The sequence below is a fragment of the Peromyscus leucopus genome, chromosome 23, assembly GCF_004664715.2.
Source record: "Peromyscus leucopus breed LL Stock chromosome 23, UCI_PerLeu_2.1, whole genome shotgun sequence".
NCBI lineage: Eukaryota > Metazoa > Chordata > Mammalia > Rodentia > Cricetidae > Peromyscus > Peromyscus leucopus.
In genome coordinates this window covers 45,658,031-45,685,117 of record NC_051082.1, presented here as the reverse complement: position 1 = coordinate 45,685,117, position 27,087 = coordinate 45,658,031, and the positions used below count along the sequence as shown (strand labels likewise).

General features: G+C 46.4%; 1 protein-coding gene across 2 annotated transcripts; it reads left to right on the top strand.

Moving 5' to 3' along the window:
• Nucleotides 1-956: 956 nt before the first annotated feature.
• Kpna7 (karyopherin subunit alpha 7) lies at nucleotides 957-21,411 on the top strand. Of its 2 annotated transcripts, XM_028890271.2 has the most exons (11): nucleotides 957-1,022; nucleotides 1,663-1,791; nucleotides 3,011-3,093; nucleotides 3,821-4,099; nucleotides 6,703-6,755; nucleotides 7,965-8,047; nucleotides 10,418-10,681; nucleotides 13,563-13,796; nucleotides 14,581-14,763; nucleotides 17,724-17,870; nucleotides 21,316-21,411. In XM_028890271.2, the coding sequence occupies exons 1-11, from the start codon at nucleotides 957-959 to the stop codon at nucleotides 21,358-21,360; spliced, it is 1,566 nt and encodes a 521-aa protein (XP_028746104.1). In that variant the 3' UTR covers nucleotides 21,361-21,411. The 2 variants fall into 2 exon arrangements, with proteins under 2 accessions (XP_028746104.1, XP_028746105.1); XM_028890272.2 differs by lacking the exon at nucleotides 6,703-6,755 and having other exon boundaries at nucleotides 3,821-4,089.
• The last annotated feature ends 5,676 nt before the right edge of the window (nucleotides 21,412-27,087 follow it).

Genomic DNA, 27,087 nt, shown 5'->3' with positions numbered 1-27,087 from the left:
ATGTTTACATTATATTCATAACAATAGCAAAATTGCAGTTATGAAGTAGCAACAAAAATAATTTTATGGTGGGGGGGTCACCACAACATGAGGAACTGCATTAAAGGGTCACAACATTAGGAAGGCAGGGAACCACTGCTTTAAAGTGATTTTTATTACATTTATTTATGTGTGTGCACAAGTGTTTGGAGGTCTGAGGACAACTTGTAGGCATTGGTTTCTGTCGTTCCATCACGCAGGTTCTCAGCCTTTACCCACTGAGCCACTAACTGGCCCAGGATCTGCCTGTGAACAGGGCTGGGAACCTGTAGAGCGAAGGTGAGCTTGGAGGGGGTGTGGGGATGGTGGGAGTCAATGTATGTCCTTTTCTCTTGAATCTCGTGTGGATGGGTGTCTTGCATGCATGAATGTCTGTGCCCGGTGCCTGTGGAGGCCAGAAGAAAGGGTCAGATTCCTTGGAAGTGGAGTTATAGAGGATTCTGAGTGGCCATGTGGGTGCTGGGACTCAAACCTAGTGCAGCCAGTGCTCTTAACTGCTGAGCCACGTCCAGCATGTCTCAAAGTCTGCACTGTCAATTTTATGCTTTTTATTCCCCCAGTGGTGATTACAGGTGTGCACCACCACATTCAGTTTGTACATCACTAGGGATAGAGCAGGGCTATGTGTGCTAGGCCAGCACTTCCCCAACTGAGCTACATCCCAGCCTACGAGGCATTGTAAGGATTTTCTGTACTAAGCTCAGGACTAGTTCCTGCCGAGTTCCATCGTAACCACAGCCTGTTGATAGAGTACATGCCCCACACTGATGGTGTGGTGATGTGGTGGCCAGCTCCTTGAGTCTGCTCTCTGGTCCCACAGTACCTGATGACTTTGCCATAGTGACATGCACACTGGGCAATGATGATCTCTTTGGTAATTTTCCTACCTTATAGGTGCTTTCTTTCCTTCAATCAACATGCCTGCCTTAGAAGCTCCTGAAGAGAGGCTGAAAAAATTTAAGTACCGCGGCAAAGATGTGTCTGTGAGTATAAACTGAGGACGGACAACTAGGACCACAGTTGAAATACCTCATGGATGAGGCCTAAGCTGGGTGTAATGGCACACACTTGTCGTCTCAATACTGGTGAAGCTGAGGCAGGAGGATTTTAAAGTTTGAGACCAGCCTGGGCTACAGAGTAGAAGAGGAAGCCCCTCTGAAAGCAAGAACAAAACAAAATAACCATGGCCAGTGAGATGACTCTGCCCGCATGCCTCCCAGGACGGAGTGGAGGGAGAGAGCTCCTGTGAGCCATCCTCTCACCTCCACACACATGCTGTGTACACACAGAGAACAATGAGTGAAATTAAACTGACAAGAGAGGAGGCTTGGAGAGATGGCAGAATGGTTAAGAGCACCGTTGCTCTTCAAGTGGACCCAGGTTCAATTCCCAGCATCCACATGGTGGCTCACAATGGTCTGGAACTCCAGTTTGAGGAGATCTGGCGCCATCTTCTGGCTGCTGTGGGAATCACACACAAGTATGGTACATGGACATGCATGCAAGCAAAACACCTGTAAATATTTTAAAAATCATAATAATTAAAAGACCCCAAATGGGATAACATCCTGGTTCTCCAGCAACCTGGCTATAACAAGCCCAATTATTTGTTTTCTTTATTAGGCGAGGCGACAAGAGAGGATTGCTGCCAACCTGCAACTCCGAAAGGCCAAGAAAGATGAGCAGGCCTTAAAGAGAAGAAATATCAGACAGTCCTCCAATGACTTGGTTTCTCTAATATCAGCCAAAGAGGTGTGCTAGATCTCAGTGTTGAGGGCCATCCTGTGCAGGATATAGCCTTGGCTAGTATCTCTAGCATAGAAAGCTTAATAGAATCAGAGCTTGCTATTTAACTCAAAGAAAGGAGTAAGACTGGGGATGTGACTCAGTGGTAGAGCACCTGCCTAGAATCCCCCAGTGAGGGGCTGGGGTGTGGCTCAGTGGTAGAACACCTACCTAGAATTCCCCCAGTTGAGGGGCTGGAGTGTGTGGCTCAGTGGTTAAGAGCACTGGCTGTTTACTCAGAGGACCCAGGTTTAATCCCAGCACCCACGTGGAGGTTCATAAGCATCTGTAACTCCAGACCCTGGAGGATTCAACGCTCCCTTTGGCCTCCACAGCACTGTGCACGGTACACAGGGTACACAGATGCTGTCAGCCATCTCCTCCCCACAAAATAACATCAAAATAACCCCTTCTGCACACATACAAATACAATTTTTAGAAAAAGTGCTGGGTGGGTGAAGAAATGGCACAAAAGTTAAGAGTACTTGCTGACTTTACAGAAGACCCAAGTTTGGTTCCCAGTACCCATGTCAGGCAGCTTACAGGCAGCAGTAATTTCACCTTTGGGGGCTCAGACACCTCTAGCCTCTGTGGGCATCTGCTATTATGTGGACACATGCATGCATGCCTGTACACACACACACACACACACACACACACACACACACACACACACACACTTTTTTTAGAAAGATATTGAGTGTACCAGGATCACTTTGTCCTAAGCATGGAGAGTGTCCTACTTTGACCTGTTACCTATAGACCAGCAAATATTCTTCCCTGCCTTAGTATAGATGCGGGTGTACCACGGATGTCTGTTCAAGTCAGGTGAATGACTAAGCTAGGTGATGCTTATGCTTTCCTCTTTATTTTTATTATGATTGCAATTTGTTTGTTGCATTTATTTATTTTCTCTCTCTCTCTCTCTCTTCTCTGTCTCTCTCTCTCTCTCTGTGTGTGTGTGTGTGTGTGTGTGTGTGTGTGTGTGTGTGTGTAGCCATGTGCACACACAGATGTCAGGACAATTGGTGAGAGTCTGTTTTCTCCACCTAGTATATCCTGGGAACCAAACTCAGGTCATCATCAGACTTGGCAGCAAGTGCCTTACCCTCTGAGCTTTCTCACTGGCCCTGTGCTTTCCTATGACGGAGGCTGAATGACTGACCTGACTGTTTTTTCCTGGCAGGTCAGCTACACGCTGGAAGACATAATCAAAGGCGTGAATAGCTCGGATCCAGTCCTGTGTTTCTTGGCCACCCAGGCTGCCAGGTATCACCATGCAGACCTCTGGTATCTGTGGTTTTATAGCCATAAATGAGCTCCAGTAGCCTGTTGGGTTTCCTGGCATTGGCAAAGTGCCCACATGATGCAGGAAAGGGCTACTTCATCCAAAAGCAGGAGGCGATTACTATGCTCCATCGTCCTTGAGGGCAATTTAAGAAATGCAGTGTGTTGTCAGAGATGAATTGCTTGATTTACATTGGTCTCTGCAGGGATTTTTTAGCTCATAGAGAATACCTGAAGGGCAAAATGTTGCCTTAAGGCTGCTGCAAAGTGTGGCAGAATCCACAATAGCCCCAGTTAACTCTCTTATTTGGTGGTTAAGGATTGGGGCTTTAGTTTAAAGGTAGAGCCCCTGCCTACAATCCCCCAGTGAGGGGCTGGGGTGTGGCTCAGTGGTAGAACACCTGCCTAGGATCCCCCAGTGAGGGGATAGGGGTGTAGCTTATGGAAGAGCACCTGCCTATCATGTATGTGGTCATGGGTTCAACTTGCAGTATTGAAAAAAAAAAAAACAGTTAATGCTAAGAGCCGAGGCCAGCCTGGGCTACCAAGTGAGTTCTGGGAAAGGCGCAAAGCTACACAGAGAAACCCTGTCTCGAAAAACCGAAAAAAAAAAAAAAAAAAAAAAAAAGAATGCTATGAGCACCTCGAAAAGGAGTTTCTCCACACATCCCCCGTGACTCTCCCCACTCTCTCTTGTCTCACTGCACAGGAAATTACTATCTCAGGAGAGGAACCCTCCTCTAAAATCGATTATCGAGGCAGGGCTCATTCCCAAGCTGGTCGAGTTCCTGAAGATGGCACCTCTCCCCAACCTGCAGTTCGAGGCGGCGTGGGCGCTCACCAACATTGCCTCAGGAACCTCTGAGCAGACCCGAGCTGTTGTGATGGCGGGTGCCATCGAGCCCCTGATTGAACTCTTGTCTTCCCCGCACCTGACGGTGTGTGAGCAGGCAGTGTGGGCCCTTGGTAACATAGCCGGTAAGACACTTTCCTGAGTGGGCTAAGGCGCGAGGGGGGCGTGGACACGCTGGGGAGTGGACTTCTCTGTTACGCTTGACGTCTCGGCATCCATCCTCACCCCATTATGAATACCTTGTGCTGGTAAAGGAGCTGGTTCAAAAGGCAGAACCAAGGTCAGAGGCTGAGAATGGAAGCGGATTAGACGACGCAGCACATATAACGTGGGAAGCTGCCCTGAAATGTCTTCTGAGTCCAGGTCCTACAGCCTCGGGCCTCAATGGCTTTGGGAACAAAGAGAAGTCTCAGAGCCACGTGCAGTGGTGCATGGCTGTAATCCTAACACTTGGGAGGTGGAGGCAGAAGGATCAGGAGTTCAAGGTCATCGTCTGAGGCCAGCCTGGGGTCCGTGAGACCCTGTCTCATATAATAAGGGCTGGAGGACAAGTATGAGGACCAGGGTTGGTCCCTAGCTTGCTTGTAATGCCAGCTCTAGAGCAGTAGAGGCAAGTTGATCCCTGGGGTTTGCTTGCCTGCTATTCCAGATAAATCAGTGAGCTCTGGCTCAGTAAGAGACCCCATTTCAGAAAAATAGGTGATGAAGGAAGATACTAAGACACTCACCATCGACCTCTGGCTTCCACCAGTGCATGCTCACACAGACGCACATACACACGCTCACACGCACATACACATGCTCACACAGACGCACATACACATGCTCACACAGACGCACATACACACAATCACACAGATGTCACACAGTTTACACAACACAGCTGCAAAGCCAGACATGGTGATGCAAGCTTGTGATCCCAGCACTTAGGAGACAAGTGACTCTAGAAGCCTGTATCTCCTGTAAAAATCACTAAGGATGTGTGTGTAGATAGAGATGGTATGCATGCAGAGAGATGGAGAGACAGGGTTTCCTTAGCTTGGAATGAGATATTTTCCCTGAAAGGCCCAGGGTGGTCTGGGAGGTGAATGCTTTATGCCCTATATGGTATGGGAAAACCTAAGGAAGGGAGTTACTGTTGACAAGTTGGAGCCCCTGGATTCCTGGCTGAAATGAATAGAAATGTCACTGGGGTGGGAGGGGTGGGGGGCCAATTGGGTCCCTTGGGATTTTGACAAGTTAAAACCAACCAAGCATTAGTAGTTTTCTAGTTCAGAGAAGCTGCAACCCACTGCGTCAGCACATAGGTCTCCAGGGACTTCAGAGCCTGAATTAGCTAAGGTAGCCAAGAGAATACAAAACAATCACTCTGATTTTTTTTTTTTTTTCAGTCCTGGCTGTCCTGGAACTTGCTCTGTAGACCAGGCTGGCCTTGAACTCAGAGATCCTCCTGCCTCTGCCTCCCAAGGGCTGGGATTAAAGGTGTGCACCACCACCCAGTACAACAACCACTTTGAAATGCTTCAGGAAGGCATGTGTCTAATGACAGTGGTTGGGTTTGTTTCAGTTGCGTCAACAGGAAACCAACAAGACCGAGCACTGGGTGTGACTTAGGCTTTGCCTGTTAATGGCACAAACCAAGACTTCTGAGGGGCATCAGAGCCACACACTAGGGCTGGGGATATGTAGCTTGGTTGGTGTTCGCTTAGGATGCAGGAGGCTCTGGGTTTCATCCCCAAGACTATATAAAACTGGGCATGGTGGTGCACATCTCTGATCCCAGCACTTGGAAGGTGGAGGCAGGAGAGTCAGAATTCAAGGACACCCTTGGCTACACACTGAATTTGAGGCCAGCCTGAGATAAATAGCAAGTTCCAGGACAGCCAGTGCTACGTAGACCCTGTCTTGAAAAACACACAGGCTGGAGAATGTTCTGTAGTTTGAGAGCACTGGCTGCTCTTGCAGAGGACCCGGGCTCAGTCCCCAGCACCCATGTGGTAGCTCAGGGTCACCTGTAACTGCAGTTCCAGAGATCTGATGCCTTCTTCTAGCCTCCTCAGGTACCAGCAAAGACATGGTACATATACATACTTTCGGGTAAAACACACCCATACAATAAAAATTTGAAAATGAGAAGGTTGGTTTATTAAGGACCAGTAAGATGACTCAGTGGACAAAAGGCACTTGTCACCAAGCCTGATGACCTAAGTTCTAGCCTCAGAACCTACATTATGAAAAGACAGAACTGACTCCTAAAAATTCTCCTTTCCCCCTCCACATGTACACTGGTATGTGCATGCGCGCGTGCGTGCATGCGTGCATGTGCACACACACACACACACACACACACACACTCATACATATACACAATGCACACTCACATACACACTCACGCACATACACACATACTCACACACATATACCCATTTACACATACTCACACATGCATGCTCACACACTCACACATACACACATACACATGTGTTAAAAAAAATAGTCGGTATATTAAAGACTAGGCAAGGTGATGCAGGACAATAAGGGGACGAAGACCAATCTAGACTACATCGTGAGTTTGGGGCCAGTGCCAGATACGTAACAAGACAGTAGCTCATAAAAACAAAGCAAAGCAAAAACAAACAAACAAAAAACACCACACACAACAAAAATCCCCCCAAACAAACAAGCAAAAAAAAAAAAAAAAAAAAAAAAAAAAAAAAAAAAAAAACCACCCAAAACTGGCCAGACATGAAGGTGCAGATCTTTAATCCTAGCACTTGGGAGACAGGGACAAGTGAATCTCTGTGAGTTCGAGGCCAGTCAGCACTACATAGTGAGACCCTGTCTAAAAATAAATAAGTGGGTAGGCATGGTATCACTTGCCTTGCAGCCCAGCACTCAGGAGGCAGAGGCAGGTAAGTCTCTGTGTTCAGGCCAGCCAGGACAACATATGAGACCCCATCTCAAAAAAAAAAAAAAAAAACTAGCAGACAGGCCAAAACTGGTGATGGCTGATCTGCACCCTCTATGGACTCCAGAGTTTGTTCCAGATTGCATTTGGAAGTGAATGCCCCTTGCCAACCTTCTTTGGGAAAATAGTTTCCTCTACCAGTGTCGGTCTTTCTGAGAGCCGTGGTATGAAGCGCAGCTAGTGTTTACAATTAACCGACCTCCTAGGCAAAGCTCACTGTCTTCATCTTGGTCCATGACTTCTGCTTAGACCAGCTGCAGCTGTGCGGTGCCTGCTTGTGGCATTGGGCACATACACCTCCCCCCACTCCGCCCCGGCCACCTAGGAAACCCAGGATCCAGTATACAGCCATTCCAACTACTTGCCAAATATCCCACACTGAGTTTAGTCTCCCATTCTTTGTACAGACTTTAAAAAAATTACTCATTTATTTGAGGTAGGGGGTGGGGATTATACACATGCCACAGCTCACATGTGGTGGTCTTAGAGGATTACTTTCAAGATCTGGTTCTCCCTTCCACCATACAGGTCCCAGGAATTGAACTCGGGTCATCAGGCTTAGCTGCAAGTGCCTTTTTCCGCAGAGCTGTCGAACTGGATTAGGCATACATTTTTAAAAAGATTTTCTTATATGTATATATGTGTCTGTGTATTGGTGTGTGCATGTGAATACAGGTGCCCACTGAGGCCCGAAGAGAGATCTCACTGGATATAGGCAGTTGTGAGCTGCTTGCCAGAGGTGTTGGGAACCGAACTCAGATACATGATGAGAACAATATCCGTTCACCACTGAGCCATCTCTCCAGCCCCATTAAGTATAAACTTTAAAAGTTAGATACCCAATTTGGGTTTCTCCTTGTCCACTCTTGGTGGAGAGTAGATTGAGATGTAGCCCAGGCTGGCTTGTACTCAGCTTGTATGTAGACTGGGCTGGCCTTGAACTTACAGAGATCAACCTGTCTCAGCTTCTTGAGTGCTGGGCTCGAAGGTGTATGCCCAGATCTTTCATCTCATGCTCTCTTCCATTTGTAGGTGATGGCCCAGAATTCAGAGACGATATAATTTCCAACAATGCCGTCCCGAGACTGATCAATCTTTCTTCGACAAACATACCAGTGAGTGTATTTATTTATTTATTTATTCATTCATTTACTTGCTTGCATTTCATTTATTTGTTTGTTTATTTATTTGTGTGTGTGTGTGTGTGTGTGTGTGTGTGTGTGTGTGTATGTGTGTGTGTACATACATGTGTGCACTTGTAGGGTACAATTTTTCTCCTTCCACTGTGGGGACCAAGGGATTGAACTCAGATTGTCCCACTTGGTAACAAGTGTCTTTACCTGCTGAGCTGTCTTGCAGCATCTTGATTTTTTTTTCTTTTGAGACAGTCTCACATATTCATGTCAGGCCTCAAACTCGCTATGTAGTCAAGGACGACCTTGAACTTCTGATCTCCCTGTCTCTATCTCATCTTACTAGTGGTAGGGTTACAGGTGTACACCACCATACCTGGTTTATGTGGTACTGAGGATGGGACCCAGGGCTTCATGCGCGCTAGGTAAGCACTCTACCAACTAAGTCACATGTCCAGCCCAAGAGGACACATTTGAATACTCACAAAAGAACCATGTGAGACAAGAGGCTAAAAACTGTCATTGTATGACGCTTCATGGAAAACATTGCCAACCCCTGGCCTGGAGTGGGAAGAAGGCCTGGGATCGGGCCCTTGGGCTTCAAATGTTGGACATCAGGTAGGAGGCTGACCATGCTACACAGGTGATCTCAGGCCCTCAAGAAGCTGCGGCAGAAGGATTGCAAGTTCAAGGTCAGCCTGGGCTGCAGAGGGAGACCCTGCCTCATCCGCTCTGACCAAGGGGAGTGGGGTAGTGGCTGGAGTGGTCAAGGGAAGATTGGATGCCGAGGGATTGATGGTCTTGGGTTCTGTTTCCACACTGGTCATGGGGGTCTCGGGTTAGAATATTCGGGAGAGAAAGTGATGAGACCCAGAGGCAGAGCTGAAGAATATTCTTAACAAGATCAGAAATGTGGCTGAGCATGGGGGCTCACTCAGGAGGCTAAGGACGGAGGGGCTGTCAGGAGTTTGAGGCCGGGGCTGACAAAATGCTGGGTGGGTGAAGGTGCTTGCCACCAAGGCCGAGGACCTGAATTCAACCCTCAGAACCCGCGTGGTGGAAGGGGAGAATGGACTCCCACGGGACAGCACGGCGCAAGCACGCTCACTCACAAACACAAATGTAATTTAAAGATGTTCGGAAGCTGCCTGAGCTCTATGGTGAAACCTTGTCTCAAAAGAAACAAAGAAAAAAAAAAAAAGGGAAGGGAGATGGGTGTGGCTGGAGGTAACAGAGCAGGTCTGTGATCCCTGTTATTTGGGAGGCCGAGGCAGGAAAATCTCAAGATCAAGGGCTGCTTGGGCAGTTTAGCAGCACCATGTCTGAAAATAAAAAGTTAAAAGGACTAGAGACGGAGCTGGAGAGATGGCTCGGCGGTGCAAGGGTGAGGACCTGAGTTCAAATCCTGAGCCCCCACATAACACCAGGTTCGCTAGCACATGCCTGTAATCCCAGTACTCAGACAGTGAAGTGGGAGGTGGGAACGGGAGAAGCCCTGGAAGTTGGCCGGCTAGCAAGCCTGGTGTACACAAACCCAAAGAGTGAACCACAGAGACCCTGTCTCAAACAAGAGGAAATGGAAGGTGAGGTTCTCCTCCTCCTCCTCCTCTTCTTCTTCTTTTTTTTGTTTTTTGTTTTTTGTTTTGTTTTTTGAGACAGGGTTTCTCTGTGTAGTTTTGCGCCTTTCCTGGATCTTGCTCTGTAGACCAGGCTGGCCTCGAACTCACAGAGATCCGCCTGCCTCTGCCTCCCAAGTGCTGGGATTAAAGGTGTGCGCCACCACTGGCCCGGCGAGGTTCCCTTCTTGACCACCATGGGTGTGTCGTGATGCAGGCTTACATGCACTTACATCCATCGTAACACTGTCAAACCATTAGGCTGGGGGACCAGTGAGATGGCTCAGCAGTCAAGGGCACCTGCTGCTCTTACATAGGACCTGAGTTCAGTTCCCAGCACCCCTGTGAGGTAAATGGCAACTGTCTATAACTCCAGCTCAAGGGGACAGGGGATCCATTCCATTTTTCTGGCCTCCATGGACATGTGTACACACATGCACACATCCAAACGCAGACCCTCAGCTATACACATAAATACAAATAAAATCTTAAAATAACTGAGTCATCCGTTGAGTAGAGTGGGAAAAGGCATTGTGAGGAATACAAAGGAACCTTCATGTGACATTTAAATATTTAAATATAAAACTCATTGTATTTGCTCCTGACACAGATCACTGCCTGAAATGAGTTCATTTTGATGCTCAAAAGCTTTGGTCCGTGCTAATCAATAGTATCGATCAGGGATGGGAAGGGCACGCCACCATTTACATTTTGTCTCCTTTGCGCCCCGTCACAGATCACGTTTCTCCGGAACATCACATGGACTTTGTCTAATCTGTGCCGAAACAAGAACCCGTACCCCTGCGAGCAGGCTGTGATGCAGATGCTGCCCACTCTCTCTCAGCTCCTGCAGCATCATGATAACGAGATCCTTTCAGACACCTGCTGGGCCCTGTCCTACCTCACCGAGGGCCACAATGAGCGCATCCAAAGTGTGGTGACCATGGGGGTCCTGCCCAGGCTCGTAGAGCTCATGACCAGCTCGGAACTCATTATTTTGGTAAATGTCACCCCGGGTCTCGCCCGTCTTTGCAAGAGGCTTCAGATTAGAGTGTGTGGGTGCCACGGCTTCAGAGTGCCTGCTCAGCCTGCACAAGGCCCTGGTTCCATCCCCAGCACCATATAAACTAGGCTTGGTAGAACATGCCTATGATCTTGGCACTGGGGAGATGGAGGTAGGAAAATGAGAAATTCAAGGTCAAGCTTGGCTGCATAGTGAGTTCAAGGCTAGCCTGAACTATGTGACACCATGTCTCAAAAAACAAAAAACAGAGTAGATTCTATGAGTCAGATTTACCGTGTTAGGTGCTCATCTCCATCTCCCACCCCATGTCTTCTGTATCAGGTTCTCATTTCTGTCTCCCACCCCAGGTCTTCTGTATCAGTTCTCATTTCTACTTCCCACACCAGGTCTTCTGTATCAGGTTCTCATCTCCCACCCCAGGTCTTCTGTATTAGGTGCCCCCTCTCTCTATCTCCTTCCTCCCCCTCTCTCTATCTTCCCTCTGCCCCCCTCAGATAGAGAGACAGAGATATAGAGACAGACAGAGACACACAGACATACACACAGAGGGAGAGACACACACAGAGACACACATATACAGGGAGAGAGACATACAGAGAGAGAGGCACATAGAGAGACAGAGACAGAGAGAGACACAGACAGACAGAGAAATCCACAGAGATAGATGATGACGAGAGATGATAAATGATGACGGACACACACACACACACACACACACACACACACATAGCAATAGAGAGAGAGAGAGACCAGAGATAGAGGGAGACCAGAGACAGACACACACACAGATACACACATGCAAAGACAGAAAGACACAGACAGACAGACACAGATACACACACACAGACAGATAAACACACATGCAGCAAGGCAGACAAACATATATGCAGAGAGACGGACAGACACAATGGACAGAGACACACAAACACAGAAACAGACAGATAGACACACAGAGATGGACAGACAGTGTCTCACTCTGTAGCACAGGTTGGCCTAGACTTTATTATGTAGACCTTGACATCAAACTCACAGATCTCCCTGCCTGTGTTTTGTTGTTGTTGTTGTTTTTGTTTTTACAACACACAGAGTCCTATGTAGCCCAAGCTGGCCTGGGCCTCAGTCTCTAGGTGAGAACCCCAGACTCTGGATCCTCTCTGCCTCTACCTGTCCAGTGCTGGGACTCCAGCTCATGCCACTGTGTCTGGCTCCATTCTACCTTGACCTCTCTCAGGCGCTATCTTTTTAATTGTATCACATACATCTTTAGTAGCCATCTTTGCTGAGATTACCATAGTATTTTCAAGATGATGCAAAGTGGGTTTGGTGATAATGCTTGGGGGGCAGGGAGGCTGCAGAACATCAGGGCAGAAGTGGCCAGGTCCAGTGTTGAATGCATGTAACTGCACTTGGGAGGCTGAGAGAAAGATCGCAGCTATAAGGCTAGCCTGGGCTCCATAAGAGACCCAGTCTCAAAAAAAAAAAAAATCAAAAACTTTAAGCACTTATGTATTTATTATGTGTGGGGTGATATAGCATTTACCATGATGCATGTGGGGGGCAGTGGGCAGAGGACAATTGCCATTCTGTCCTTCATGTGGGCCCGGGGAAGCCAGCTTGGATCATCAGGCCTGAGACTACAGACACCTTTACCCATGAGCCATCTCACCTTCCCAAGAAATGAACTTTTAATAGAAGTGCTGAGGCCCAGCTGGTCGTACCTGGACAAGGCTGCAGTAACTAGTCCACCCCTCATGGGATGGCAGGTTAGCCTGATAGCGTAGGAAAACCTAGCCCTCTTGGTAGCCTTCCATGGGGGCTGCCACCACAGCACAAAGAGAGCCAAATACATCCTGCAATCCGCTCTCCTGAGATGCTCTATCACAGACCCACGCTGGGGACCCTCCGAGCTACTTAAAGGGGCTGGTGAACGCGTCACCATGCGATACTGGGTGCTCATTGGCTCCAGTTAAATGTCCAGCAGAAGCCTGGAGCCAGCATGAATACGAAGGCACCAGTTGAGAGTTTAGGAAGGTGGACATGCAGTGCACACCTGTGAACCTAGCAGAGGCTGAGAAAGGATTGTGAGTTCAAGGCCAGGGCTAGGGATGATGCTCAGTTGATAAGTGAGCACCCAGCACTCGGGAAGCCCTGGGTTCCATCCTCAGTACTGTGGATGTGGTGGAGCACACCTATAATCCCTGCACTCGGGGTAGAGGCAGGAGGATCAGGGAGTTCAAGGTCATCCTCAGCTCCATACTGAGTTTGAGACCAGTGTGGGGTGAGACCTTGTCTCAAAAAAAAAAAAAAAAAAAAAAAAAGGGGCAGGATCACAAGCTCAGTGTCCTTGGCTACAGAATGAATTCGAGACAACTTGAACTTACATGAGAGACCCTGTCACAAAACCCCTAAACAAAAACAGGACAGCAGAATGTTTTCTTTTTCCTTTTAAACAGAGTCTCCTGTAGTCCAGGCTAGCCTTATTAACTTCATTATACAGCCAAGAAAGACCTTGAGCTCTGGGACCTCCTGACTCCAGCTCCCAGGTGCAGGGATTACAGGTGTGTGGCGCCATACTACACAGAGCTACACAGCACATGCCAGCAAGTACTCTGCCACCAGCTACATCCCCAAGCCCCCGTATAGCATCATTTTCCGATGTGTCCCTTTCCTACCCACCTTGCCTCAGAGCTTTGGGGGAGCTAACAAGTACTTGAAACTATGTAAAGGCAGCTGTGGCTATCCTGACCCACGAAAACACCGCAAACTTCCAGCCATTTCTGGGCCCAGCACTCGGTGTGTGACTCACCCGTAAAGTGACCCATTGGCAAGACTCCGACACCTTTCCTGGTCCTTCCAGACCCCTTCTCTCCGCACTGTGGGCAACATTGTCACGGGGACGGAACAGCAGACCCAGATGGCCATCGACGCTGGCATGCTGAAGGTACTGGGCCAGCTTCTGAGACACCCCAAGTCCTCTATCCAGAAGGAAGCTGCCTGGGCCATGAGCAACGTGGCCGCTGGACCAAAACACCACATCCAGCAGCTGATCATGTATAACCTGCTGCCTCCGTTGGTAACCCTACTAAAGAACGTAAGTGGCGGCGCTGGGGAGGGTCTGTAAAGTGTCAGCTTTGCAGCATGAGGACTTGAGTTCAATCCCCAGCATCCACAAGAGAGAGATAATCAGAAGTTCAGGGTCACTGGTGGCTACACTGTGCTTGTAAAGCCAGTCTGAGCCATAAGAGCCTGTTAAAGAAAAGGAAAGAAAAAAAAAATGTCCCGTGGGAGTCAGTCTGCTTACTTGGTGGCTCCGTTCAGGTGCTGTATTCTGATGAATTGAAGGCAGGATGTCAGGGCAGGGGATGCAGATTTCATTTGTAAGTTCAGCTCTTACCGTCTGACCTAGGGAGTGAGCCAGGTCTGGTGGCACACACCTGTAATCCTAACGTTCAGGAGACTGCAACAGGAGGCTTGCAAATTGAAGGCCAGCCTAAGCTACATAGTGAGTTCCAGGGTAGCCTGAGCTACCTATTTAAAAATAGTGAAACCTATTTTTAAAAGCTTAAATAAGACTGAAGGTCTTATTTAAGACCTGTCAGTTGGCAGAGTGTGCTTGCCTGCCACACACAAAGCCTTGGGACCGATTGCCAGGCATGGTGATGCTCATCATAAGGATAGCATTCGGGAAGTAAAGGTAGGAGGGTCAGATGTCCAAGGTCCTCCTCATCTCTATAGCAAGTTGGGGGCCAGTCTGGGCTACACAAGAACCTGTCCCCAAAATGTGTAAAACACAACGACAACAAAGTGAATCAAGTCAGCATCACTTTATGATGGCCTTTGGGTGCCGTAGAGAATGTTAGCCTCTGTCTTCGCAGGCAGAATTCAGAGTGCAGAAAGAAGCCGTGTGGACCGTGGCTAACTTCGCAACAGGGGCCTCCCAGAGCCAGTTGACCATGCTTTTCCACTCAGGAGTCCTGGGGCCGCTGCTGAACCTGCTCACCGCTCCAGACATGAAGATCGTCGCCATCATCCTGGACATTATTTCTTTCTTCTTCCAGGTGAGCCGTTCTGAACAGGCAGCCTCCAACTGAAGGCCGTGAGCACGCTTCTTAGAAATAAGGTGGTGGGGTTGCTTGGGGCTGGGGGGAGCTCAGTGGGTAAGCGTGCTGACCACCTGAATTCAATCCCCGGGACCCATGTGCCAGTGGGAGAGAACTGACTTTTCTCCAAGTTGTGGTCTGACCTCCACTCACATGCAGTGGTGCATGTGTTGACGCATGCACAAGGGGTGGGGGTGGGGTGAGAGAAAGAGAGTGTGAATGTAAAAAAGTTTAAGAAAAGTAACATAAGGGGGTGGGGCTGGAATGTAACTCGTTTGGTAGCATGCCTCCCTAGCATGTGTGAAGGCCTGGGTCCCATCACCAGCACCACATAGCCCCAGGCATGCTGCTACAGGCCTATAATCCTAGCACTCAGGAGGCAGAGATAGGAGGGTCAGGAGTTCAAGGTCATCCTCAGCTATACAGTTAGTGCCAGCCTGGGTTACGTGAGACCCTGACTATGAATGAATGAGTGAATGAGTGAGTGAATGAATGAATCCCAAGTAGGATTCTCTTCTCATTCTTCCCACTCTTCCTACATTCTGTGGATAACACAAAGAAAACACACACACACACACACACACACACACACACACACACACACAAGAAAAGGACTCCAAGCTAAGCTTCACAGTGTACACCTGTTCTCCTAGCACTCTGGAGACAGAGGAAGGAGGTCATGAGTTTGAGGGCAGCCTAGGCTAAGTAGAATGTTTGAGGCTAGCCTGCTGGGCTACCCAGTCTGTGAAGGAAGTGTTTATGTGGGTGCCTCCAATGAGCACTTTGTGATAAGAGTTCAGAACAGAGCTGTTGGAATCCTTGTTCTGTGGAGCTTGCGTGTGAGTGACAGAGAGGACCCTGCAGAGGTTTCCCGTAAAGGAGTCAGCTGGGGAGTCACTGCTCATTCCGGGTGGGGGTGGCTGCTGTCACACGTGAAATGCTCGGGGGAAGGAAACATTCTCCGAGGAACGGCCCAGCCAGAGAACGGAGTATAGATAAGTCTTGTGGAATATTGAGGGGGAGACGTAGTAAGAGCAAAGGGTTGGAAAATGGAGGGAGAGCGAACCCAAGGCATGGTTTGGGGGCAGACGAGACTGGCTGGTGAAGATACAGATTTATCCCGCCTGAGGCTGGGAAACCTACAGAGGGTTCGAACCACAAGTCGAGCCAGGCATTGGGGCACACGCCTTTAATCCCAGAACTCTGAAGGCAGAGGCAGGCTGATTGATCAGTGTGAAATTGAGGCCAGCCAGGGCTACACAGAGAAGCACTGTCTTGAAAGAAAAAACAAAACAAAACAAAACAAAACAAAAATTACTGGACTTTTTTTTAAAGATCTATTTTTATTTTGAATTGTGTGGATATGTGTCTGTTTGTCTGTTTGTGGACATGTGCCCATGAGAACAGGTGTAAACAGAGGCATCAGATTCCCTGGAGCTGGAGTTCTGGCTCACAACAGGTGCTTGTGAGTCTCCAGATGTAGATGCCGGGAACCGGACTCAGGTCCTCTTAATCACTGAACTATCTCTCTAGCCCTGAGCTAGTTTTTGGTTATTATTTATTTATTTATTTTTGCTTTTGAGAAGGGAGTCTCCCTATGTAGCCCAAGCAGGCTTACATAGAACTCACGGTAATCCTTCTGCACCACAAGGCCTCTGAAATGCCGAGAATACAGGAATGCATGTATCAGATTTTTTTTAAAAGATTGATTTATTTTTATTTTATGTGAATGGATATTTTACCTGCATGTATATCTGTGCACCACGTGCCTACAGAGCCTACAGAGGCCGGAAGAGGGCACGGGACCCTCTGGAACCGGAGTTACAGGTAGTTGTGAGGCATTCTGTGGGCACTGGGCACTGAACCCATGTCCTTTGGAAAAACAGTCAATACTCTTAGCCACCAAGCCGTTTCTCTGGCCTCCCTATATCGGACTTTTAAAACAGATCCCAGTGAGCCATCAGGGGATTGGGTCATAGAAGGAGGACAGGGCAGGTTTGGGAAGTACCATAAATCCTTAGTGGGTACTACTGTCCCCAGACAGGATAACATCATTTCCCCAGGACAGTAAGGACAAAGGGGAAGGTGTGAACATCATGGACTGATACGGTGAATTCCGTTCATAACGGAGCTGGGTGTGCTTGTCATACCACACTCAGGAGGTGGAGGTAGGAGGATCAGGAGTTGAGGTTACTATGTCCAGCCAAGTTCAAGGCTAGCCTGGGCTACATGAAACCCCATCTTAGTAATTTCTAGAGTCCTATAATGCTTATCTAGACTTTTTTTTGTTATTTGTTTTGGTTTTGGTTTTTGAGACAGGGTTTCTCTATGAAACAACTCTATCTGTCCTGGAACTTCCTCTGTAGAGCAGGCTAGCCTTGGCTTTCACAGAGATTCACCTGCCTTCTAATTAAAGGCATGTGCCACCACTGCCTGGTTTACACTTGGTTTTTATTAAATATTTTTCATAGTTTTTCACTTTGAATTCTTTAGTGCTTTGGACAAAAGCAATTTTATATTTATTACATTTGTATTCTCTAATGTTGAATATATTTTGAGTAGAAAAGTGAATGAGTGAGTGAATGAATGAATGAATGTGTGAACAAGTGAATTCATGAATGTATTTGTGAGTGAATGGATTCATGGATGATTTTGTGAATGAATGACTTCATGGGTAACTTTGTGAACAAATGAATTTATGAATCATTTTGTGAATAAATGCATGCATGCATGATTGAGTAAATGAATCAATGAAATGGGAGGGAAATCTTGGCATTTCCAGTGGGTCTGTGACTACCCCTGCTGGAACAGGTATGTCTCCACATAGGAAAGCTCTCTTAGGGCTGGCCAGCTGTGAAACTCCCCCCCCAGCACACTCTGGGTCTGAGGGTCTCTTTGCTGTCCCCATCTATCCTCAGAGGGCTGATAGGCTGCATGAGAAGCAAAAGATGTATCTCCTGATGGAAGAGGTTGGTGGCATTGAAAAAATTGAGTCCTTACAGCTCCACCAGAATTGCCACATTAGCCAGAGTGCTCTGAACATCATTGAGAAACACTTTGGTGAGGTGAGTAACACGGCCATGCTTCCAGTTCTATCGCTATGAACCCGGCAATCACTCAGGCTGACTTCTCTCCCTGCGCTCTTATGAATTTAGCTGGTTGCCTTCCTGGTTCCTGCGCTGCAGGTGGCCTTTGAGCGTCAAGAAGCTTATCTGTGAGCCAGGAGGTGGTTCAGCTGGCCGGGGGCTTGCTGTGCAAGCGTGAGGGCTTGAGGTTGAACCCATGTAAAAAAAAAATCCAGGCATGTTAAACCATGTTTATAATCCCAGTCTAGCCAATAGAGTTCCAAACCAGCAAGAGATACTGTCTCACAAAACAAAACAAAACAAAACCATGTGGCAAGATGGATCAGTGTCATGTTAGGGTTTCTATTGCTACAATGAAACATCATGACCAAAAACAAGCTGGAGAAGAAAGGGTTATTTGGCTTACACTTCCGCTTTACTGTTCAGCACTGAAGAAAACCAGGACAGGAACTCACACAGGGCAGGAACCCAGAGTCAGGGGCTGCTGCAGAGGCCATAGAGAGGTGCTGCTTACTGGCTTGTTCTTTATGGCTTGCTCAGCCTGCTTTCTTCTAGAACCCAGGGTTGGCACCACTCACAACGGGCAGGCCCTTCCCCATTAATCACCAATTAAGAAAATGCCCTATAGGTTTGCCTACAGGCTGATTTTATGGAAGCATTTTCTTCCTTTTTCTTTTCTTTTCTTTTCTTTTCTCTTCTCTTCTCTTCTCTTCTTTTCTTCTTCTTCTTCTTCTTCTTCTTCTTCTTCTTCTTCTCTTCTTCTCTCTCTCTCCTTCCTTCCTTCCTTCCTTCCTTTTTTTTTTTTTTTAAAAAAAGACAGGATTTCTCTGTGTAGCCTTGGTTTTCTTGGAACTTGTTCTGTAGACCAGGATGGCCTCAAATACAGAGATCCACCTGGCTCTGCTTCCTGAGTGCTGGGATTAAAGGCATGCACCACCACCGCCTAGTTGGAGGCATTTTCTTAATTGAGGTTCTCTCCTCTCAAATGATTCTAGTCTTTGACAAACTGACATAAAACTGTCCAGCACAGCTAGGTAAAGGCACTTGCTGTCCAGCTTGACAACTCAAATTCAATCCCTGGGACTCACACAGTAGAAGGAGAGAAATGGTTCCTGAAAGTTGTTCTTGTATGTTGTGGGACATATGCTCCTCTTCCTCTTACACACACACACACACACACACACACACACACACACACACACACACGTGCACACAACCTGGACAGCTCTCAAGGAATGACAACTAGGCTAACCTTTGGCCTCCCTAGTGCACACAAAGCCAGTCTACACCCACGGGAGTTTATCTTTGTTTCTGGTTTAAAACTGTCTTTCTTGCCACTTTTGTTGGAGCAGGGATGGGGGTGGGGGGGGAGGATGGAGATGGGAAGGGAAGAGACAGGGAACTGAAGATGATTTTCTAGCTAAGAATGCAAACAATGCAGTCTGGCCCAGCTTTTGGAAAATCATTTTGCCACCGACTGCATTTTGTCTTTTTCTGGAATACATAGTTTGGGGATGAGTTATTCCACAAAATATCTGAGTTGTCCACCACTTCGGGAAATGGGGATCAGATAACAGTTTTCATAAAGATCAGTTGAGTGGTAAAATATACATAACATAAGGTGATCTGGGGGCAATGACCCTGGACTGTAACCCCAGTACTCAGGAAGTAAAGACAAGAAGAGGGTCGGGAGTTCAAGGCTATCCTTGGCTGCATAGTGAGTTCAAGGCCATGGGGACTTTGGAGATAGAGTTGGTTGGTAAAGTGTTTGGCAGACAACACGAGGGCCTGAGCTACAGGCCAGCCTCCGTGTAAAAAGCTGGGCATGGCATGTCTACCTGTAAAGCCATCATTTGGAAGGCAGAGATGGGCTGAAGGCCATCCAGTCTATCAGGACTAGATAGTTCCAGATTCAATGAGAGACACTGTCTCAAAAAGCTAAGGTGGAGAGTGATTGAGGAAGACACGTGAAGTCACCTTTCAGTCTCTGTAAACATAAGCGCACGTGAACATTTGCACACATGTAGACACACATACTGCGTATACACACAAAGCCAGTTTAGTTACAGAAGGACAAATCTTGTTTGATTCCGCTCCTGTGACGGCCTGAGAGTGAGCAAACTCGTAGCAACAGAAAATAGAGAATGGCGGGTCCCAGGGGGTTGGGTGGGGTAGAAGATGTGTCAGTGTTAAATGAGGTCAGAGAGTTTCATTTCAGTTTGGGAAGATGGAGATGGGTGGAGGTGACGGGCCCACTTCCCACATATTCTCAATGGCAGCAAATTCCGCTTGACAATCTTTAAGATGGAACCGGTCAAGTGGCTGGGTGTGTGAAGTTGCTTGCTGCGGAACCTATGATCTGAGTTCAATCCCCAAGATCGACTTAGTGAAAGAGCCGACCCCACAAGCTGTCCTCCAACTTCCACCCATGCTGTGGAATGTGTACATGTGCATTCTCTCTCTCTCTCTCTCTCTCTCTCTCTCTCTCTCTCTCTCTCTCTCTCTCTCTCTCTCTCTCACACACACACACACACACACACACACACACACACACAAATATAAAATTTTTCATTGTTAAAAAGACGCTGAACCCAGTGATGGGGTCCACATCTGTAATCCTAGCACTCGGGATTTTAGGCCAGCCTAGGTTACATGAGAATCTCTCTGAAAAAAAGCAAATTCAGACATGGTGTATGTCTGTAATCCTAGGATGAGGAGGGCTGAGAGTTCGAGGCCAGTCTGGGCTACATAACAAGACCTCCAATAAAAAAAAAAATGGACTTTTGTTGTCTGTATTTTACCACCACACAGCTGTGTTTAGTGCCTATCCTAAGCCCTCTCAAATGCTGGGATTCCAGGTCCGTGTGTCCTGCCATCTTTTATGTCTGTGAAATAGTTCCGTCATAAAGTGCCTTGGGACATGATGGCCTGAGTTCAGTCTCCAGCACCCACATAAAAGCCAGGCGTGACGGCACGCACTTGTCACCCCAGCGCTGGGGAAGCAAGGACAAGGGGGTGTCTGGAGCTTGGTAGCCAGCCAGCCTAGTCTAATGAGTGAGCCCCAGGCCACTGAGATCTTATCTCAAACAAGGCGAGGGCTGCCGAGGTGACTCAGTGGTTAGGAGCACATACCGCTCTTGCAGAGGACCTGAGTTCAGTTCCCAGCGTCCTCATTAGGTGACTCACAGGGGCCTGGAACTGCCGTTCCCCACAGCCCTTCCCCGACAACTGCTCCCCACCCTCCCCAAGCCCATCCTAAGAAGTATTTGGGACGATTTGTGTCTGTGAGGGGCCTCGAGGTGACTCGAGATAAGGTCTAGAATTCACTGGAACCAATTCTATTCCAGCTGGGACATTAGAGTCAAAGGTGCTGTGACAGTATGCTGGTGACCTGAGGCGTAACAGCGTCTGTTCTTCCTTGAAGGAGGAAAATGGTGACATTTTTCCCAATCCTGGACTGAGAGTATGAATACGTGAAGCATTTAAAAGAGAGAGAGAGATCTCTCACAGCTTCGCCATGACCGAGCAACGCAGGGCTGACGTCTTTGAGAAGCACCATGTAAACTTTGTTCACCACATGTAAAGCTTTTAAAACTTAATAAAATGTTCAACACTTTTCACTTCTTATGTGTGGTTTCACGTCACTTTTCTTGTTAGGATCAAGTACCCAACAAAAGCAACTTCAGGAGAGATTTGGTCATGGCTTGAGGGTACCGTCTGGCATGGTGGCAGGAGCCTGAGGTGGCCGCTCACATTGCACCCATCCTCCTGAAGCAGAGAGATGGACGCTAGCGCTCAGCTCACTGTCTCCTTTTTTATTTGGACTGGAACCCCAGCCCATAGGCTAGTGCTACCTGAGTTCAGAAGGAGTCCTCCCACCTCAGTTGACCTGATCTAAAAAAACCTCTTTCACGGGGGCTGAGGAGATGGTTCAGTGGTTAGTGTTTGCTGTGCAGTCAGGAGAACTGGAGTTCGGATCCCCAGACATTCATGGAAATGCCAGCTGGATGTGGCAGGCTGCTTGTAATTCCAGACTTGGAAGGTGGACCTGGGATCCCCAGAGTGAATGAGCTAGCTAGCCACGAACTTGACTAAAAAACCTTGCTTCAGTGAATAGGTTGGAAGAGTTGTGGGGGCTGACTCCTTACATTTACTTCAGGCCTCCACGTGTTTGCACAGACACATACATGCACAGCCCACGTATAAAATGTAAAGAAAAAAATAATATCCCATAGACACACCTAGAGGTTTATCCTAGGTGACCCTAGGTCCCATTAAGGTAACAATATGAACCATCAGAGATTAGGATCCTTTAAAGTTATTTTAAATTTTTCATTGTGTATATTCAGTATGTACAGTATCGTTTCTCATGAGGGTATTTTACAATTGCCTTCACTTATTGTATGTAAATATATGCCACAACTTATTGTATGTAAATATATCTCACAACTTGTGAGAGTCAGTTCTCTTACTACTATGTGGGATCCAGGGATCACACTTCTGTCATCAGGCTTGGGGACAGAGTCTTTACCACTGAGCCACAGCACTGGTACTAGGATATTTTTGTATACTATACTATATTATACTATACTATTTTTTAAAAATATTTACTATGTATGCAGAGTTCTGCCTGCATGTATGCCTATAGGCCAGAAGAGGGCACCAGATCTCATTAGAGATGGTTGTGAGCAACCATGTGGTTGCTGGGAACTGAACTTGGGACCCATGTAGCAGCCAATGCTCTTAACCTCTGAGCCATCTCTCCAGCCCTATATATTGGTTTGTTTTTTTTTTCTATTAATTAACTGTATTCATTTATTTTACATCCTGGCTATAGTTCCCCTCACTTCTCTCCTCCCATCCCCTCCCCTACCTCCCCCTGCACTCCCCCCATCCACTCCTCCTCTGTTTCTATTCAGAAAGGGGCAAGTCTCCCATGGGTGTCAACAAGGCATGGCATGTCAAGTTTAGGTAGGATCCTTCCCTTGTACTAAGGCTGGGCGAGGCAACCCAGTATGAGGAATAGGTTCCTGGGAACCAGTCCAAGCGTTAGGGACAGGCCCTGCTCCCACCACTTAGGAGTCCCACAAGTAGATCAAGCTACACAACTGTCACACATATGTAGAGGGTCTAGGTCAGTCCCAGGAAGGCTCCCTAGCTGTTGGTCCAGAGTCTGTGAGCTCCTATGAACCCAGGTTAGTTGTTTCTGTGGGTTCCCTTGTGATGACCTTCACACACACACACACACACCCCAGCTCATGCAATCCTTCCTCCCTCCCTTCAACAGGATTCCCAGAGCTTGGCTCAGTGCTTGGCTGTGGATCTCTGCATCTGCTTCCGTCAGTTACTAGATGAAGGCTCTCTGATGACAATTAGGGTTACAGGAGATGGCCAGTTCAGGATACCTACCCACTATTGCTAGAAATCTTAGCTGGGATCATCCGTGTAGATTCATGGGAGTTTCCCTTGTACCTGGTTTCTGCCTGATCCCAAACTACTCCCCCATCAAGACATCTCTTTCATTACTACTCCCCTCTACCTAACCCTCAACCCAATCCCTCATGTTCCCATCCCCTCCAGCCCCCAGTCCACCCAGGAGACCTTTTTTCCCCAGGGAAAACTATGAGTCCCAGTCCCCCTTTAGGCCCTCCTTGTTACATATCCTCTCATGTGCTGTGGATTGTAGCATGGTTATCCTTTACAACTAGTATCCACTTATGAGTGAGTACATACCATGTTTGTCTTTCTGAGTCTGGGTTACCTCACTAAGGATTTTTTTTCTAGTTCCATCCATTTGCTTTCAATTTCCCTGATGTCATTGTTTATAACAGCAGAGTACTACATTTTCTTTATCCATTCTTCAGTTGAGGGGCATCTAGGTTGTTTCCAGGTTCTGGCTATTATGACTAAAGCTGCTATGAACGTAGTTGAGCAAGTGCCCTTGTGATAGGATAGAGCATCCTTTGGATATAGCTGGGTGATATAGCTGGTTCTTGCAGTAGATTGATTCTCAGTTTTCTGAAATACCTCCACTTTGGGTTTCCAAAGTGGCTGTACAAGTCTTCACTCCCACCAGCATAAGCTGTTATTAGTGTTTTTGATCTTAGCCATTCTGACATGTGTAAGATGGAATCTCAGTGTAAATAGTTTTCTCTCCTGCCTGGCAATTCCCAAATAACCACTCAGAGGCTTATATTACTTATAAATGATTGACTGATAGCTCAGTCTTGTTACTAACTTTTACATTTAAATTAACCCATAATTCTTATCTATGTTTAGCCATGTGGCTTGGTACCTTTTCTCAGTACAACATTCTCCTCTTGCTTCTCTGAATTTGCAGGCAACTCTTTGATTCTGCCCTTCTCCTTTGTATCCTTAGTTTGATCACCCCGCCTATACTTCCTGCCTGGCTACTAGCCAATCAGTGTTTTATTAAACCAATTTGAGTGACAGATCTTTACAGTGTGCTAGAGGATTATTCCACAGAATTTCTCCCTTTTTGTCTAATTAAAAAGGAAGGTTTTAACTTTAGCATAGTAGGATTATAAACAACAAAAACAATTATCAAGCAAGAATTACAGTTACAATATCTAGTCTATTTGTATTTGGCAAAATTAGAGAAAATACTCTATCTTTGTGAGTCTAAAGTTTTGTATCTAATTTATCTTTTATCATAACTAAAGAAAACTATAACTATCTAGTCTTTAACTCCATCAAAGAGCCCAGAAGGGTGAAATATTACCTAATGACAGGGACCTCAAGCTGCCTGGACAGTCACCCAAAATTCCTCTGGAATGTTGGGGCATCCATCTTTGCTTTACAGGCCTAGAATATCTGACAGACTTTCCTGTGAAGCTGGGAATTTTGAAGGACTGTCCTACCTTGTCTTGGCAAAGTTCAGCAGTCACCTTTTTTGTGTCCTGTTGTTGAGTCTTTGTGTGGTTTTGGTAGAGGGTGACTGTGATCTCATAAAATGAAATTTTCAATGTTCCTTCTGTTTCTATTTTGTGGAGTAATTTAGGTGTATTGGTATTAGCTCTTCTTTGAAAGTCTGGTAGTATTCTGTGCTGAAACCATCTGGCCCTGTTTTTTTTTTTTTTTTTTTTTTGGTTCAGAGACTTTTAGTGATTGCTTCTATTTCCTTAGGGGTTATAGGTTTATTTAAATTGTTTATCTGATCTTGATTTAACTTTGGTAAATTGTATCTATCAAAAAAAATTGTCCATTTCTTTTAGATTTTCTAATTTTGTAGAGTACAGGTTTTTGAAGAATGACCTAATGATTCTCTGGATTTCCTCAATGTCTGTTGTTATGTCCCCCTTTCATTTCTGATTTCATTAATTTGGATATTCTCTCTCCCTGCTTTTTAGTTAGTTTAGATAAGGGTTTGTCCACCTTTTTAAAGAACCAACTATTTGTTTCATTGATTCTTTGTATTGTTCTTTGTTTTTATTTTGTTCATTTCAGCCACGAGTTTGATTATTTCCTGCCCTCTACTTTTCTTGGGTGTGTTTGCTTCTTTTTGTTCTAGAGCTTTCAGGTTGCTGTTAAGTTGCTAGTACAGGATATCTCTAGTTTCCTTATGAAGATACTTAGTGCTATGAACTTTCCTCCTAGTACCAAATTCATTGTGTCCCATAAGTGTGGGTATGTTATGCATTCAATATTTCATTGAATTCTAGGAGGCCTTTAATTTCTTTATTTCTGCCTTGACCCAGTGGTCATTCAGTAAAGAGATGTTTAGTTTTCATGACTTTGTAGGCTTTCTGTTGTTTCTGCTGTTTTTGAAATCCAGCTTTAATCCATGGTGGTCTGATAAAATACAGGGAGTTATTTCAATTTTCTTATATCTGTTGAGACTTGCTTTGTGACCGAGCATGTGGTCAGTTTTAGAGAATGTCCTGTGAGGTGCTGAGAAGTTTTATTCTTTGGTGTTTAGGTGAAATGTTCTGTAGCTATCCATTTGAGTCATGACGTCCGTTCGTTCCATTATTTCTCTGTTTAGTTTCTGTCTGGTTGACCTGTCCATATGTGAGAGTGGGGTGTTGAAGTCTCCCACTATTTATGTATGGGTTTTGGTATGTGGTTTAAGCTTTAGTAATGTTTCTTTTACAAATGTGAGTGCCCTTGTATTTGGGGCATAGATGTTCAGAATTGAGACATTATCTTGGTGGATTTTTCCTTACAGTATGAAGTGTCCTTCCCCATCTCTTTTGATTAACTTTGGTTGGAAGTCTATTTTGTTAGATACTAAAATGGCCACACTAGCGTGCTACTTGGATCCATTTACGTGGAAAATCTTTTTCCAACCCTTTACTCTGAAGTAATGTCTATCTTTGATGTTGAAATGTGTTTTTTGGATGCAACAGAAGGATGGAGCCTGTTTTCACATCCACTCTGTTAGTCTGTATCTTTTTGTTGGGGAATTGAGTCCATTGATATTGAGAGATATAAATGACCAATGTTTTTTAAATGATTTATTTTATTTTATATGCATTGGTATTTTGCCTGCATATATGTCTGTGTGAGGGTGTCAGATCCCCTGGAACTGGAGTTACAGTTGTGAGCTACCATGTGGGTGCTGGGAATTGGTTTTTTTGTTTTGTTTGTTTGTTTTTGTCTTGTGTTTGTTTTGGTTTTGTTTATTTTTCGAGACAGGGTTTCTCTGTGTAGCCCTGGCTGTCCTGGAACTAGCTCTGTAGACCAGGCTGACCTTGAACTCAGAGATCCGCCTGCCTCTGCCTCTGGAACTCTGGGATTAAAGGTGTGCACCACACTGCCCAGCTGGGTGCTTGGAACTGAACCCAGGTCCTCTGGAAAAGCAGCCAGTCCTCTCCACCACTGAGCTGTTTCTCCAGCCGCATGACCAATGATTGTTAGTTCCTGTTATTTTGTTGTTGTAGTTGGTGGTGGTGGCTGTGTGTGGTGTTGTGGTTCCCTTCTTCTGGTTTTGCTGGTACGAAATTATTTTTTTCCTTTGTTTTCTTGGCTGTAGTTAACCTCCTTGAGTTGGAGTTTTCCTTCTAGTACCTTCTGTAGGGCTGGATTTGTGGATAGATACTGTTTAAATTTGATGCTGTCATGGAATATCTTTTTTTTTTTCTCCATCTATGGTAATTGGATATAGTAGTCTGGCTTGGTATCTATGATCTTTTATAGTCTGCAAGATATCTGTCTTCTGACTTTTAGAGTCTTG

Bases quoted from the DNA above. Each gene is read 5' to 3' on its own strand.
- Kpna7 (XM_028890271.2), top strand. From the start codon at position 957: ATGCCTGCCTTAGAAGCTCCTGAAGAGAGGCTGAAAAAATTTAAGTAC. The intron at 3,094-3,820 runs GTATCACCATGC...CTCACTGCACAG, and splicing joins TTGGCCACCCAGGCTGCCAG to GAAATTACTATCTCAGGAGA. The intron at 8,048-10,417 runs GTGAGTGTATTT...GCCCCGTCACAG, and splicing joins TTTCTTCGACAAACATACCA to ATCACGTTTCTCCGGAACAT.